Here is a 17,601-nt window from a genome sequence, read left to right on the forward strand (position 1 = left end):
CGCGTGATGAAGATCCTCCGCATGCTGGCAAAAATATATAGATACAAAGAGGTTGCTCTATATTTGAATATCAAGAGGTTTCTATGAGTTAGATCTTGCTGTCTGCCAGATGAATATGTCATTTGGCAAGGCAACAGGATTTAACTCAGAGAAAACCTCTTGAAACAGCTTCTCTTTTATGCATTTATTACTTATTTTCCATGAAATCTCTCTAAAAAACCCTCCAAAATAAGTTTTCTGGTGCTGTTCGGATTATATAATCTGGATTCCCTCAGTTTCATTTGGACGGTGTGTTTCATCACAGGTTTGGCTGGTTAGTGGAGTTTTAACACGTTTTCCTTGACTTCCAAATGACCTAGGACTTGTTTTAGGCTATAAATAGGATTGCATGTTCAACAAATTTCTTCATTCTTCACTTCATATCTTTTCTTTCATTTTCTTCAAATTTTATTCAAATTTTTTAAGTTTTGTAGGAGTGTTTGTGGTGTCATGGTCATTGTTGACCGTTTATATGACCCCTGCAATTGCATTGCAGCTTATGCGGGGGTTATATAACAGTCAACATAGACCCTTGACATAAAAAAAAGACACTAAAATTTCATATCGACGTTGTCCGGATTTTAAAATCCAAAATTTCTAACAATCTGGTTCGGAAAATAAAATCCGGACCAGGAGTAATTTTGGCATTTTTGCAGGACGCGTGAGAAGGCAGCATGGTGGGAAAAGTAACTCTCAAAAAATATATCCATTAATGATGTGTTAGCCGATCCTTAGGTGATAATTGATATAGGAGTATAGGTTTTGGGTGCCTTTTTGTGGGGAGAATTGGTGTGGTTAGTAGGCCATTGTGTGGTACTCCCTCCGTCCCATATTATAAGCAAAAAAAAAAAATCACACTTATTAAGAAAACTAAAACATAGTAGTTTGTAATATAGTTTTTTGTGTTATCTTTGAAATAAGTTTTATAGGAAGATGCAAAAACAATTTTCATTGGTAATTGATTATAGAGAAAATGAAAAAGAAAGCAAATTGAATGCACTTTGCATTTAATTTTCCTTTGGAAAAAATAATTTTTTGAAAAAACATAATTAAATATGATAAAAGTTGTCTTTTTTGCTTATAATTTGGAACAAAGAAAATAGATTTTTTTTGCTTATAATTTAGGACGGAGGGAGTATTCTTGAGCAGCTAAAAAGAGGGTGCAATAATCATTGCCTTTAATACTCCCTCCGTCCTTATATGTAAACCCGGATTCAGATTCACGACTGTCACATTAAAACTGCTGTCACTGCAGTCATCTGATCTTGACCGTGTGATGAATCGAACGCCCCATATTATTTCCCAAAACAAATTAAAGAAATCTGGAGTATTAGGAATTGGCGCCAAACACAGCGGTTTCGTTCCTCAATTTTCTGGTCATATCTTCCTCTTCAATGTGTTCCTAATTTTCTGGGCATATCTTCCTTTATCTGCCAATTTCCCCAATCTGCACACAAACCCTACTTTGCTTGTCATTTTGCGAGAAAACGGCGGCGGTCGTCGCATTGTTGGAATATATCCGCTGCTGCTTGAAGATCAATGCGTAGAACTGTGATTCTTCAAATTGAGAAATTGATCAGAAAGAGGTATGTGAGTACTGTAATCTTGTATTGTAATCTTTAATAAAACTATTGATGTATATTCATATATGTTTTCAAACGAAGGAATGTGTGTACTATTTTATTTGATCAAACAGTGATTCTTGAAATTGAGACTTTGAATAAACTTATAGGTTGTTTAAGTATATAATATATGTGTGTAGGGTAATTTTCAAATAAGCTATGTTGGTGAATTGCTCTGTTTTTGTGTTGAAAATAGATAGGTTTTTTCTAGCAATGACAACCACTATACCTAGTGTTGGCATGGAGTTTGATAGTGTAGATGAAGCTTGGCAGTTTTGGGTTGAGTATGGTAAAGAAACTGGCTTTGGTGTTAGAAAGGATTATTTCAACAAAAGAAAGAAAGACAACTCCATTAGATCATGCAGGTTTGTTTGTTGCAAGGAGGGTCATCGGATGCCGGACAAGAGATCTTATTTAGTTAAGAATCCTAGAGCTGAAACAAGGACTGATTGCAAAGCAAGAATTGCACTTAGTTCAAAGAATGGAAAGTTTGTAATCCATGAGTTTGTGAAGGACCATAACCACGATTTACAGCTTCCACAGACAACACACAAGCTAGCATCACACCGTAAAATATCTGAAGTTCAAGCATATGAGATTGAAATGGCAGAGGACTCTGGTTTGAGGCAAAAGGCTTTATTTCAACTTATGAGTGCACAAGCAGGTGGTAGAACTAATCTTGGATATACACGGTTGGATGCTAAGAACTATCTTAAAGCAAGAAGACAACGTAACATGGTTTATGGGGAAGTTGGTAGTCTTATGAAGTATTTTCAACATCAGTTATTGAAGAATCCTTCATTTTTTCATGCACATCAGATGGATTGCGATGAACAAATCACAAATGTATTTTGGGATGATGCAAAAATGATCTTAGATTATGGATATTTTGGTGAGGTGGTTTCTTTAGATACTACGTATTGTACCAATCATGCTAATAGACCGTTGGCATTGTTTTCAGGCTTTAACCATTATAGAGGCGTTGTCATTTTTGGGGCTGCACTCTTATATGATGAAACTGCTGAATCTTTCAAATGGTTATTTGAGGTATTTCTTGAAGCACATGGAAATAAAAAACCCCAAACTTTGTTCACAGATCAAGACCAGGCAATGTCTAAAGCACTAGCTGAAGTGATGCCAGAGACTCGACATGGGTTATGTACATGGCACTTGATTCAGAATGGTATAAAACACCTTGGTAACTTGATGAAAAAAGGAAGTCATTTCTTGGCTGATTTTAAGAAGTGCATGTATGATTATGATCAAGAGGAGAAGTTTGAGACAGCTTGGAGCAAGTTGGTTTCAGAATTTAATGTCAATGAAAACAATTGGGTGAAGTCGATGTATGCTATTAAGGAAAAATGGGCAGCATGTCACATGAAGGAAGCATTCACTCTAGGAATGCGAAGCACTCAACTTAGTGAGAGTTTGAATTCTGATTTTAAGGCATGTATTGTAACATCCCAGACTGCTTTTAGGATTGCCTGACTAACCCCACAAACCAACACTAGTCTTTTCAGCGTGTTTTGTCCTCACTCGCACGCTTACCAGGAAACTTCCCGGTAGGTCACCCATCCTAGTACTACTCCAAGCCAAGCACGCTTAACTGTGGAGTTCCTATGGATTGAGCTCCCGAAAAGAAGATGCATCTTCTTTTCGGTAGCTCAATCCATAGGAACTCCATAGTTAAGCGTGCTTGGCTTGGAGTAGTACTAGGATGGGTGACCTACCGGGAAGTTTCCCGGTAAGCATGTGAGTGAGGACAAAGCATGCTGAAAAGACTCGTGTTGGTTTGTGGGGTTAGTCGGCAATCCTAAAAAGCAGTTTGGGATGTTACACTTGGTATCAGAGCCTGGTTCGTCCCCGAACATCCCATTTCCATTCTGGAAATGGGATGTTACATGTATGACACCAAACATCAATGTTACTGATTTTTTCAAACACTTTGAGAGAGTTGTGGAGGAAAAGCGAAACAACGAGTTAGTTTGTGAATATGAGGCTCGACATAAACTGCCAAATTTGATATACAGCCATTCACCAATTTTAGTGCAACTCGCGCAAATATACACACCTGCCATTTTTGACAAATTCCATAATGAATTTTCCTTATTTTTAGCTGCTCGCATAGAGAAAAAATATATGTCCCAACTTCCATTTGAATATGTCATCACCTTGGTCAATAAGGAAGGAGAGTTTAAGGAAGGAGAGTGGAGAGTTCTATTTGATCCTGCACAGTCATCTATATCATGTAGTTGTAGAAAGTTTGAGACTTTTGGAATACTTTGTTGCCATGCACTCAAGATCTTTGAGGCAAATGATGTTAAACTTGTCCCTGAACAATACATCTTAAAGAGGTGGACAAGAGATGCACGCAATGGTATTATATATGATGCAAAGGAAAATGAGGTTGTGGAAGATCCCAAATTATCTATAACACAACGATATAGGCGACTTTGCTCAACAATGATTAGATTGGCAGCCGATGTATCCACATCTCCTACATTATATGAACTTGCAGACAATGTAATACATGACTTGTGTAAAAAAGTGATGGAGGTTAGACTAGAACAAAATGCAACGGTCAATGATGAAGTTGGTGTTCCGACATTGGCTGAACCGATTGAGACAACAACAAAGGGGTATAAGAATCGGCGTGGGTCAAAGAGACAAAAGCGATTCAAAAGTTGGATTGAACGTCAGCCTAAAAGAGCTCCGATTGTACAACCTTCGTCTTGTCATCAATCAAGGGTATATAAGTTTATTGTTGTAACAATTTTTCTTTCAAAATAATTATTTTTCAATTATTGTGTATTAATTTTTAAAATCATTGAAGGTTGGATCTTCAAGTCAGATCGTCTTTCAGACATCAGGTGTGGCACATCCAGCACATGAGTTATCTCAAACAAATCAATTTAGTTTCACTAGATTATTAATGGTAAGATTCCTTGGTCTATAAAAAGTAATGGTTATGTTTTATTTCCAACTTTTTATGATACTGTGTATATGTTTTTAATGTAGGAGTCAATTGAACATGAATGAGGTTCAGCCAAGGATGCAAATCACTGCTTCTGAAACACTGTGTGAAGATACAAGACAACATACAAAACCTCCCGGCAGCATGTTCTCATTTGCCTTTTTTTTTTTTGGATAGAATGTTCTCGTTTGCTTATGTCAATTTTTTGACAGAATATTCTATGTTGTGACTTGTTCTGTTGTTATCTTTTTTCATCAACATGTACTAAACATTTGACAACATGTTGTATCTTTTCTCATCATTTATTTTTCAATCAAAAGCTTTACTACATATATACACTATTTCTCATAACAAAGGCAACCGGTTCAAAAACATAATCAATTGTGGAAGAGGACAATCACAGCTTAATTAAACAAAATTCACTAACTTTATAAATGATTTTCTGTAGTATTTCAACAAATAGGTAAAGGCTTTGTAAGTTTACAATATATAAATTACAATAGCTGCGAAGATATGTTATGTTACAGGGCCAAACATAATAAAAAATCTTTACTACATATATACACTCTTTCTCCTATTAGATCATAGAAACAAATTGCATCAATTTTCCACCACAAAGCTCCATTCTTGTCATAAAATTTTCTCCTGATTGGATGATCCACAAAGCAAATTAACCAGAGACAAATTCTTCACACCAGGAAACCAAATCACCTAATCATAACGAAGATAACGAGCCCATGCAATTGGAGAATTTCTTGACGTTTATTCATGTACTGCATAAGATTGACCAAATGCAAAAGGATGGAAGTGAGTCATCTAAAAATTATTTCACTGCTATTGACAAGAACTGAACAATAACAAAACCGGTGGCACTCCTCTGCAGTCCAGACAGGACTTCTACGGCGGCGGCAGGTCGCAGATTTGGAGGCAGATGAAAGGCATCGATTATAACACAACTGTGATGAACCTTCGACAATGATTTCCATTGAACACAATGAATACAGAGCCGCCGTGATTAAGATCGGTGATGGTCGGCGCTGCCATGGCTAAGATCAGTGATGATCGGCGTCTCCACCATCATCACCTCCACCACAATCGTGACCATAGGCGTTTTGCGAACTTTTTTTGAAGGAAGCGTTTTGCGATTTTTGTTTAGCAGTCACAGATTTGATTTCTTTAATTTGTTTTGGTGAAAAAATATGGGCCGTTCGATTCATCACACGGTCAAGATCAGGTGACTGCAGTGACAGCAGTTTTAATGTGACAGCCGTGAATCTGAATCCATGTAAACCCCCTTTGCCTTTTTCACATTTCTTAAGAAAAGTTGTTAGTGTAATTAATTTGTTTATTTTGTGTGTTAATATTACCAAATTGTCTTTTGTTTGTATGTGTATTAAATTTGACTTTACATATTTCAAGACAAGTCAATAGTATTAATTAGGGGCATGTTTAGGAAAAAATAATAAATGCATCTAGTAATTTGAAAAGGAATTTACATTTAGGGACAAATATAAAATCAAATGGATGGTTACATATAGGATGGAGGGAATAATACAAATGCATGATTTAGCCTATCCTAGACCTACCCCACTATACTTGCAAATAAACATTGTGTCGAGTTCATAATCATGATTTAGCTGCTCAAGGTGGTTTATGCGAAATCCAATTAACACTTCACTTGGCTACTCCCTCCGTTCCTTTTTAAGTGTCACTTTTAGAGAAATATTTTGTTTCTATTTAACTGTCACTTTCAAAGTTCAATGCAACAATAAATGTTGTTTTACCAACATTACCCTTAGTTATTTATTGTGGAGAGAGAAATATATGAAATAAAATATTAAATGAATAAGGCTATTATAGTAAAAGTATAGATTATTGTATAAGAAAAAGTAACATTTATTGAGTGTCTTGGTTTGTGTAAAATGTTAAAAAGTGACACTTAAAAGGGAACGGAGGTAGTACTTTTTGGTTTTCACATTAAAGAGTTAAGCATGTTATCGCACCTTTCCCACAATAATATTGTGTTATCAATGCAGCTAGATTAAATGAAGTTTAACTGACTTTCTTAATCCATATGCTTAATAATGTGTATAAAAAAAAAAAACTCAAATCACAGTTATTAAGGAAAAAAAACTTAAACATACAAATTTGGAGTATATGTTTTTGTGTTTTTCTTTGACATAAGTTTTATGGGAAGATATAAAAACAACTTTCATTAGCTATTGGTTATGGAGAAAATGTAAGAGAGAAAAAATTGAATGTAATTTATATTTAATTTCATGAAAATAAGCAAAAGTTTTTCTTGAAAAATATAATTTTATAAAAAGCAAGATTATATAGAATAAAATTTTGTCTTTTTTCTTATAATTTAGGAAAAAGAAGGTGAGTTTTTTTTTCTTACATTATGGTACAGAGAGACTATATCCGTCACTTTTGCATAAAAATTTTGTTTCTAATTAACTGTCGTTTTTAAAGTTCAATGTATCATTAAATGTGATTTTATCTATATTACCCTTATATATTTGTTATAGAGAGAGAAATATATGAAATGAAGTATTAAATGATTAAGGTTATTATTAAAAAAAGATAAATAATTATATCAAAAGTAATAAAAATATTTGTTATCTTGGTTTATGTAAAAAGTCAAGATGTGATAATTAAAAAGGAATGTATGTGATTGAGAAAATGCAAAAATATGCCCTTCTCTCGACTTTCTTCGCTCAACTGGAACAGTGAAGATTGAGAGTCGAGACAAACGATGGGACCCACATTTTCATTTATTCTTTGCAACTTCTTTGTTGAACCAAACAGGAGAAAGTCTCTACTTCTCTTCTATCTCTCTCATAAATCATCTCTACCAAACACAGTATTCGTGATGAACTCTTTATAAACAGAGGGCTCTCTCATACCCATCAACATTGTAAGAATGGAACAAGGCTTCTTCTTCGCTATCTGATTCTAACATTGTAGCTGTAACGGTAAGTGTCTTGGTACCCTTTCCTCGTTTGCACATTCTATGCTTTTCTTTTTTAACCTATTTAGTTAGTTAGTTTTCACATGTTCAACATTATTTTTTTTTTTTGACAAAACATGTTCAACATTAATGTCTCATGAAATTTTGTCAAAAAAAATTCATGTTTCATGAAATAATACATTCTAGGGTTTTCTTTTTTGTAACCTAGTTAGTGGTGAACTGAATATGATTTCTGTTGGAATTTTTTTTCTTCATGAAATTGCTTATTTTGTGGAAATCAATTCATAAAAACAGTGACTTTAAAGCATAAATGGATTTTTTTTCCATGAAATTGCCTATTTTCGCTATCACATCGAAGATCAAGAAATTCAATTCAAAACCCTTGTTCTACTACTTTGTAGCTGAATAGCTTCTAACTCACTCACAGATTCTGAAACAGAACAATGAAACGAGGAAGAAGAAAATATAGCGACCATGTAAAAGAAGATCGCCTCAGTGATTTACCCGATTGTGTTATTCTTCACATACTCTCTTATTTGGACACCCGTAGCGCTGTTCAAACTTGCATTCTGTCCAAAAGATGGAACAATCTTTGGAAAAATCTTCCTACCCTTATATTAATTCCTTCATACTTTAGGACTATCAAAAGTTTCAATAAATTTGTGTCTCGTATTTTGTCCCTTCGTAATGCATCAACCCCACTGCGCGCTCTTGATTTTCTGCCCCATCATGATACTGTGGGGCCCCGTCTAGTCCAACGGATCGCCAAATATGCTGTTTCTCATCATGTCCAGCAATTAAGTTTCAATATCAAATGTGATATTCAACACTTCCCAACTTGCTTCTTTTCATGTCACACTTTAACTTATCTTAAACTTTCTCTTACTAACTGTGAAACTTATGAGGGAACATTATTTCCTAGTTCTCTTAATTTGCCAGCATTAACCACCTTGTCTCTATCGGGATTCACCTTTCGTGTTGGCGATGATGGTTGTGCTGAGCCTTTTTCGGCATTTAACAGTTTGAATAGTCTGACCATTCAGCGTTGTAGTGTTCTTGATGTACAAAACCTCTGCATATCAAGTGCTACACTTGCCAATTTAACTTTAGAAACGGTTAACTATCAATATGGCAAAATCGAGTTATCTACTCCAAGTCTTTGCACCTTTGTCTTTGGTTGTAGGCGGGATATTCCTGCTCTGAAACTACATGGGATAGAGAGCAATCTCTCTTCTGTCAAACATGTAAAGATTGATGCAAGCATAGGGTGTATTGATGCGTATAAATCTTTGGTTCTTCTCAACTGGCTGGTTGAACTTGCGAATATCAAATCATTGACAATCAACCGTAATGCTCTAAAGGTACTTTCAACCAAGTTTGTTTTGAGGAAATATTAGCTAATTCATCTTTAATTCCCATTTAGTTTTTAAGTATGCTTCTTTTTCTATTTTAGTTCTATTTTTTGTCAAAACAAATACGATGTGCATTATATTGATCCTGATTCAAAGTTATCCTTCATTGATTAGGTTCTCTCCTTAGTTCCTGATTTATTGAAGGTTGAGTTCCATTCCTTGTGTAATTTGAAGTCACTTAGAGTAAAAATGAGAACACCTTCATCCATACCTAATGGAACTTTGTACTTTTTGCTTCAAAACTCACCCTCAGCAAAGGTTGAAATCATAGATCGTTGAAGGTAAATCTGAATTTAACTTATTGAGCACAATTTTTCTGGTTTGGTTTTTGCAATGCAGTTAGTTTAGTTGCTGAAAGTTGTCCTTTGTCAGCTTGTCACTATCATGTGCTCCAGTTTGAACTTGAATGTGAAAAAAATGCAAAGATGTGAAGGAAATATATGATTTTGCTTTAATGGTTCTACTAATATATCCCTGTAATGCAGTTCAATGGTTCTTTTTCTGCATGTTATACTACTAAGATTGTACTTTTATTTTTGTATTTAACTCTGAACTGCACTGATTTTTCTTTATTCACAAGGTGGGCTGATTTTCATTATGGTTTTTAGCTTTTGTTGGGATGATGCAATAATGTTATGCTTTCAGATTGATTACACTAAGGGTTTTCATGGTTGTTCTTGTGATATTTATGTATGAAAATACAACTTAGTTCCACGAAAGGATTGTAGGTATCCTTAAAAAAAAAAAGCCTTTGTTTCTAATTATCCAGTGTAATTAATTACTTTACTTATACTAAGTTTTGCTCTTAGAATAACTAAGAAACCAAAAGTTACTATTCTATAATCTATAATCTTCCTATTGAAGTTTAGTCACATTGCAATGTTGGAATCATGAAAGCGTACTACTTTGCTTGTGGATCACAATTAGTATTATTCTTATAATTTGTACAGGTGCTGTGATTTGGACTAGACTTCAATTTGTAGTTCTCTACTTATGCTGTTTTCGATATATTTTTAGGGTTCCCCTAATATGGACCCCAAAAATAACGGACCAGTATTGGACCTTAGTATATGACTCACTTCAGCCAGTCACCTTTATTTCCTCAATAATTTTCGGGGTCTTACTGTATTAATAACCAAGATATCTAGTTCACTTTTTTATTTTATATTTAGTGCCTCTTCTACTCACACATCTGGGAAACATACATCAATCTGCGAGACACTCAATGGTAAAGGTAGGACTTGTGACACAGCAAAATATTGAGGAACTACTCTCAATCGCAAGTATATCTGAACTTGGTTTCTACCCACATCTGGGAACGCGATTGTTTCATACACTACATAAGTTTTCTCTGGCAAAATCTGAAGTTGGTTTCTATTCACATTTTTAACTTGTTTAAATTTTTCTCATTAGTTATTCCCATCACTAGATTTATGCGTTAAGTTAGATGGAAAATGAAACCCAACACTAGATTTGAACTAGAAACCCAAACAATCTCATGGATTTGAGTGGGTAATTTGTTGCAGAACTATTTCAACATAGATAATAAAGCAAAAGTACCTTCAGATTCTGGTGGTATTTGGGGGATTCTTAGTCCACACGTTGGCCTCCATTCTCACAAGCACAACAAACAACAATGGCCTCTTTCTATTCGATGCATAATTGTCTATTGGCACTTTATTTTGATTTGTAAATTTTTTAGGATTTAAATTAAAATCTCTGGTGCAAATCTTTCTGTCTTCCTCTTTCTATAAGCAAATCCACCTCTTGATAAACCAAAAGAGTTTCAAAGAGGATAAGTAGTAGTTAACAATCTCTTAAGTTATAAAGCAAAATTTTGTTTATAAATCCACATTTTGGACCTTAAGCATCTTAGGTTAGTTGATCAGACATTCAAAAACTGGTTATGTTGTTGTGCATACATTGCTAAATAAAGTTTCAAATTCTCATGCCACTTTAATTTCCAGTTCCAGGGGAAAGGGACTGATTTAACAGTATCTTGAGTTTAGTTATTGGTAAGCCAATGACAAGCACACTAGTGGAACATTGACCTTAATCATAAGTTCTCGGTTAAGAATCTTAGTGGAATACTCTTTGTCAAAGAGTATGATGTTAAGAGTCCACACTAGTGCACTTTAATTTCCATATCCCTAATAAAATTAAAATTAAATATGAAAGCTAAAATCTTAAGACTTAGACAGATCTGATCCATTTACATAACAAATACTCTGGAGTTATGTACTCCAACTGTTTTTCTATTGTTGATTCACTCATTTTTTTGCTATTCCTATTTGTTTTGATTGATTGGTATTGTTTGCCTGATTATTTGTATTTACTTTTTGCAATAAGAGTGAATTTTTCAAGTCTACATCTAATATCTAATTTAGGCCGAGGTTAAATGAGAATAAACTTAGCAAACTTGAAAATTTATCTCTTGTCCTGATTATGGGTTGACAAGTGATTAGGGGATTTTAGGCCTTGCAAGCTTTTAATTATCAGTTATGGCTTTTAGTTCTCTTAGCACAAATTTCTTACGATTCTGTCATGAAGTGTTTTTGAGCTTATTTTGTAGAAGCTACATTCTTTGTGAACTGTTCGTATGCTTAGTTAGGTTTCTGGTTTGTTATTGAACTTGAATGTTGTTTTCATTTTGCATGCTATTATTCTGGGAGACGGAGAATGCTAATATGACTACAGTTTTATTTTAAAAAATTTGATACTTTTAGGTTATATTCATATACATTTCTTCTACCAACTTTGATCGAATAAATTCCATAATGTTTTTTTTTTTTTGGTATAACAATGCAGGAATTGATTTCTTTTGTCCATGTTGTCATGATGGCGATGAAATTCCTGATTTTCATGGTTCTTGAGCAAGCTGGGCAATTTCAAAGAAGCAGAATTTGAAAGTAAGATGGTTTTGAATTCAACTTTACATCGTCAGAATTGCACTCACTCATTATGCTTTAGTATTTATGTATGAACACAGTTGGGATAAAATTCTGGAGGCACTGGCAGATGTATTTGAGTGATGTTTGTAACTTAGGTTTTCATGAAACTCAAATGTTACTACGACATTTATGCAGTAATATATGTTGATTTACCTTCAAGAATGGTTAGAAACTATGTGATTCAATCTACTATAATCTTTTCATGCATTCTAGGAAAATATAGCAACCTCCTGGCTGTGAAGTGAGAACGTATAATATGTAAAAAAAAAATATAAAAAATGAACTTTTGTTTGATGGTGTGGAACGCAAAAACATTTCATTCAATGCTCAAAGAGGCGTTTTTTTTCTTGAAGGGAAGACGAGCTCAATGCAGATGAGCTCCAATGATTTAAATAAAAAAGAAACAATCACCAACTATTAGGAGACAACAAGAAAGGGAAGACGGTGTTCACTCTTGCTAGGTTACTTGAGAAACTTGTGGGTGATGGAATATGTTGTCTCAACAAGAAATTGACCAAATAGAATTAACTATTCATCTTCCAAATTGATTCTCATTGTCAATTTGGTCCTTGCAATGGTGGAAATATGTCATCGTTTGGGACATGTCATCGAAACCAAATTGTAACTGGTATAGAGAAAAATGTGCCAGAGATTCGAATCATGGTTTCAAAAAAGAAAAGAAAAAAATCCCTCATGTAGGGATTAGTATAAAAACAGGTAACACTTTTAGAGACAAAAATGGTTGTTTACTCCTTAATTTTGTTGAGTTGAGACCTATAACAAGTCCTTCATTAGAAATAGAATACCTAATGCTTTTGCCCCCTATCAATTAAAAAGGGAGACATTTTGTTATTGTACACATTCGATGTCCCTCGACTCCCCAACCGAAACACCTATATAGTAGATAATTATATTGCTGGACACTGATAAACAAAAATGAATTGGAATAGAATTTGTTTGAAACAAACAACTTCAAATTTATATTAAAAGAACTTCAACCAAGGAATGTATATAATATCAAAAGAGGTTCATAACGTAATTATATACCAGATACAGATTTCATATAAAGTATGATGATATTACAAATTACTTAACTTCTACACAACAACAATAAAAAACTATAAAGAATTCACACACTGCCACACATCTCAAAATTACTGCATTTCCAATAATTTTAAGAACCCTTATTAGCTTACCATTTGCAAAGGTATAGGCACAACAATATCATATGCTGGTAAACATGATCTAATTTAAGATGCTGCAAGTTTGATGTTTGGGTTGAAAGGACGCTGCTCAGCACATGTAAGGACATCATGGGTCCCAGCTTGTTCACGACCGACACCAAGAAGGTCGAGATAATATAGGTAATGGGAAACAATGTTGTTCATCGAGTCAACATCACCTTGTCCACAAACACCTTCGCCGTAGAGAATGTTCATTGTAGCGCCGAAACCAGGAACCCGTTTCTCCATAGTGTCGTTCTTAGTAGGCTTCCAGTTGCCAACAAAGGCATCATGAGCAGAGGGTTGTGACTTTTTGATTGGCGTCATCCATTTCCAAATTGCAGCCTGGAAAGCTAGGGTTGCATTCTGCTCTATGTACTCAGGATGGTCAAGTAGATTCACCTTCAGAGCTTCTCCAGCTGCTCCATAATTGTAGTTCCTATATTGATGGTACCATGAAACATAGTCATAAACTGTGATATCATTTCATGACATTGATGAATAAATACCCAACGAATTTTGATCGCTATTCTACATTTCAAGTAAAACCAGCTCTATAACATATAGCTACAATTGCTTTCTACAGAAGTGTGCATGCAATTCTGGTTTACATCTTCACAGAAATATCTTTTTGCCTAAACACTTGAAGAACCATGCTAGTTAATCTCATTATCGATTGCATCTTACCAATATGGTCAAACATCAACTACATCCAGAAAAATTAGAAACTTGTTCTTCGTACAATATAAAGTTTAACAATGCAAAATCTGTGAAAAGATTCAGCTGGTGTTATAGGAAACCTGCATATGCATACATCAGTGTCATTGATAAATTCGTATATCATTTGCACAAAACCTAGCTATACGGCCCTCTTTCTCTCTCTCACCGATCAGTTGCTCAAATTTTTCTATCTATTTTCCAGTTTTTTTTTTTTTCTATTTTATCTCTTATTGCACCTCCATTTACTCTAATCTTCCGAAATTTTGCAATGATCAATTAACTCGTATCTTTCTTAATGATGATTTGAAGGTTGAATAATTGCCACACTGGGGTGTTTAGTATTATCTTAATGGCTTTCACCTCTTCTAATAATGTCAATCAAATGTGATATGGACACAACAAAGAAAGTTCAAGCCAATACTTAAACTAAATCAAGTTCAATGATTACAGGAGCACCAGAACCCAAAAGCTGTCTATTTTTCACAGTTGACGGGATGTAACATCACTAATAAACATATAATCTTGCGAGCTGGGTTCAATATTAACATTCAACGGATCAGATTAATTTGGTACACCGACCAGGGATACTGGAGAAGTCTCAAAATGACATTAAACAAGTTTAACGATGATAATAGGTTCAACAACGGGAAAGAAACTTGCAAGACTAGCTTCCTATTATAAGTATTTAGTAGTGGTCGACATATACATACCAGTAAATAGGAATGGCTCCACGTCCGTAGTATTCAGCTCCAGGAGTGCAGGGGTATGTTAATTTGTAATAGTCATCACAACATGTCTGGGCAGGACTCATTTCATGATTGTAAACACAGTCCCCAGGCCAAAGGTCCTCCTGTTGCCACTCCGTATCCACCTTTTTTCCATAATTTGTTTCATGTTCTTCTTTTTTGAAGGAATGATACATCATACATATTCTTTTGTTATAGATGTTTGCACAAATTTGTTTTAATTTCAGCTCAAGTTACTATAAAGGCATAAGAGCAGTTTATCAAAAAAAATAGATTTTTATTAGAGGAGAGAGAAAATATAGTTGAAGAGACTAAACTAATTTTATAACAAAAAAAAGCACTTTTATATAATTGTATTCTTTTTTTTTTTGGTTACATTTTATATAAATGTATTCAACCAAAACTAAATTATTTTTTTTAAAAAAAAATGTTTTTTATTAATGTTAATAAACACAAAATAGATTATGATTTTTTCATAAAATATCTATAAAATAATCTCTAAATTATTTTATGACTTTTATTTATGCTTCAAAGTCACTGTTTTCATGAGAATAAGCAAAAACAAATCTTTTAAAAATGCCGAAATTGTTAGGTCGGACGTAACCCCGGTACCTCCACTTTATATGTGTGAGTTTATGATGGCTTTGTCATCTCGTCTAGTCTATCTACCAAAAAAATAATAATCTCTACCAAACAGTAATCTCTACCAAACACTGTTCATACTACTACAGTAGATAATGATGAACCCTTTATAAACAGAGACACACCCCTCTCTATCCCTCTATCTAAAACAAACATTGAAACACTGTAACAATGGAACAACGCTTATTCTTCGCTATCTGAATCCAACATTGTACCGGTAAGTGTTTTGTGACCCTTTTCTCGTTTGCTTCATTCTATGCTTTTCTTTTTTATCCTAGTTAGTTAGTTTTCACATGTTCAACATTAATGTTTCATTTTTCATGAAATTGCACATTTTGTTTTTTAACCTAGTTAGTAGTGAACTGAAGATGATTTCTGTTGGAATTTTTTTTTCATTAGATTGCTTATTTTGTGGAAATGAATTCATAAATAATTAATAAAAACAGCGACTTTAAAGCATAAATGGAATTTTTTTAATGAAATTGCCTATTTTAGGTATCACATTATAAGAAGATCAAGTGATTCAATTCAAAACCCTTGTTCTACTACTTTGTAGCTGAATCGCTTCTAACTCACTCACAGGTTCTGAAACAGAACAATGAAACGAGGAAGAAGAAAATATAGCGACGATGTAAAAGAAGATCGCCTCAGTGATTTACCCGATGGCGTTATTCTTCACATACTCTCTTCTTTGGACACCCGACACGCTGTTCAAACTTGCATTCTCTCCAAAAGATGGAACAATCTCTGGAAATATCTCCCTTCCCTTATACTACTAGGTTCTTCAAATAAGTTTGTGTCTCGCATTTTGTCTCTTCGTAATGCGTCAACCCCACTGCGCACTCTCCATTTTGTGCGCCATGGTACTCTGCAGCCCCGTCTACTCCAAAGGATGGTCAAATATGCTGTTTCACACAATGTCCAGCAATTAAGGATCAATCTCAAATGTGATATTCAACATTTTCCAACTTGCTTCTTTTCATGCCGCACTTTAACTTCTCTCAAACTTGATATTAACCGTACCCTACAAAATATCAGGGGACATTATTTCCTAGTTCTCTTAATTTGCCAGCATTAGCCACCTTGTCTCTACTGGGATTCACCTTTCGTGTTGGCGATGATGGTTGTGCTGAGCCTTTTTCAGCATTTAGCAGTTTGAATAGTTTGATCCTTCGGTATTGTAGAGTTCTTGATGAACAAAACCTCTGCATATCAAGTGCTACACTTGCCAATTTAACTATAGACACGTGTCACAAACAATATGGCAAAATCGTATTGTCTACTCCAAGTCTTTGCACCTTTGTCTTTGTTTGTATGGGGAATATTCCTGCTCTGAAACTACATGGGATAGAGAGCAATCTCTCTTCTGTCAAATATGTAAAGATTGATGCAAGCATAGGGCGTATTGATGTGGATACTTCTCTTGTTCTTCTGAACTGGCTGGTTGAACTTGCTAATATCAAATCATTGACAATTAATAATAATGCTCTAAAGGTACTTTTGGCCATGTTTGATTTGAGGAAATATTAGTTAATTCATTTTTAATTTTTACTTAATTATTTTCTTAGTATGATACGACTTGCATTAAATTGATCCTGATTCACAATCATTCTTCTTTGATTAGGTTCTCTCCTTAGTTCCTGATTTAATGAAGGTTGAGTTCCATTCCTTGTGGGACTTGAACTCACTTACGGTAAAAATGTGCATACCGTCATCCATACCTAATGGAACTTTATACTTTTTGCTTCAAAACTCACCCTTAGCAAAGGTTCAAATCGTAAATTCGTTAAGGTAAATTTGCATTCAACTTGTTGAGCACAATTTTCTGTTTTTGTTTCGCAATGCAGTTAATTTAGTTGCTGAAAGCTGTCCTTTGTCAGTTGTCACTATTTTGCGCTCCGGTTTGAACTTGAATGTGAAAAAAATGCAAAGATGTGAAGGAATTATATGGTTTCTCTTTACTGTCATCCTTTTATCTTAACTTCTAATATATCCATATAATGCAGTTCTATGATTCTTTTTCTGCATGTTCTACTACTAAGCTTATTTGATGCTGAACATCGACACTTAGATTGTACTTTTATTTTTGTATTTAGCTCTGAACTAGAATGATTTTTCTTTACTCACTAGGTGAGCTGATTTTCATTATGCTTTTTAGCCTTTGTTGGGATGATGCAATAATATTATGCTTTCAGATTGATTACCCGATGTGTTTTCATGGTCTGTTCTTATGATATTTATGTATGAAAATACAACTTGGTTCCAAGAACGGATTGTAGGTAACCTTAAAAAATAAGC

The 17,601-nt window shown here is 34.3% G+C and overlaps 3 protein-coding genes and 1 pseudogene across 5 annotated transcripts; 3 read left to right on the forward strand and 1 right to left on the reverse strand.

Moving 5' to 3' along the window:
• Positions 1-1,874: 1,874 nt before the first annotated feature.
• On the forward strand, positions 1,875-4,617 carry LOC146904845 (protein FAR1-RELATED SEQUENCE 5-like). Its single transcript, XM_085728381.1, has 3 exons — positions 1,875-3,109; positions 3,563-4,409; positions 4,495-4,617. The coding sequence occupies exons 1-3, from the start codon at positions 1,875-1,877 to the stop codon at positions 4,615-4,617; spliced, it is 2,205 nt and encodes a 734-aa protein (XP_085584507.1).
• A 2,916-nt stretch (positions 4,618-7,533) lies between these two features.
• LOC146904846 (FBD-associated F-box protein At5g44490-like) lies at positions 7,534-12,144 on the forward strand. 2 transcript variants are annotated; one of them, XM_085728079.1, is made up of 4 exons: positions 7,534-7,613; positions 8,037-8,970; positions 9,136-9,302; positions 11,830-12,144. In XM_085728079.1, exons 2-3 carry the CDS (start codon positions 8,053-8,055, stop codon positions 9,298-9,300), a joined length of 1,083 nt encoding a protein of 360 aa, XP_085584205.1. In that variant the 5' UTR covers positions 7,534-7,613; positions 8,037-8,052; the 3' UTR covers positions 9,301-9,302; positions 11,830-12,144. The 2 variants fall into 2 exon arrangements, with proteins under 2 accessions (XP_085584205.1, XP_085584206.1); XM_085728080.1 differs by having other exon boundaries at positions 8,049-8,970.
• Positions 12,145-12,924: 780 nt separating this feature from the next.
• Positions 12,925-14,843, reverse strand: LOC146904847 (chitinase-like protein 1). The gene is made up of 2 exons (XM_085728088.1): positions 14,626-14,843; positions 12,925-13,634 (listed from the first exon to the last, which is right to left on the reverse strand). The coding sequence occupies exons 1-2, from the start codon at positions 14,838-14,840 to the stop codon at positions 13,223-13,225; spliced, it is 627 nt and encodes a 208-aa protein (XP_085584214.1). The 5' UTR covers positions 14,841-14,843; the 3' UTR covers positions 12,925-13,222.
• Positions 14,844-15,448: 605 nt separating this feature from the next.
• Positions 15,449-17,098, forward strand: LOC146904848 (F-box/LRR-repeat protein At3g26922-like; annotated as a pseudogene). Its single transcript, XR_015020026.1, has 3 exons — positions 15,449-15,520; positions 15,886-16,797; positions 16,928-17,098. The product of XR_015020026.1 is annotated as an F-box/LRR-repeat protein At3g26922-like (transcript).
• The last annotated feature ends 503 nt before the right edge of the window (positions 17,099-17,601 follow it).

Source organism: Medicago sativa, chromosome 7 (assembly GCF_051527215.1).
Source record: "Medicago sativa cultivar Bolivia chromosome 7, Bolivia_mono, whole genome shotgun sequence".
Taxonomy (NCBI): Eukaryota; Viridiplantae; Streptophyta; class Magnoliopsida; order Fabales; family Fabaceae; genus Medicago; species Medicago sativa.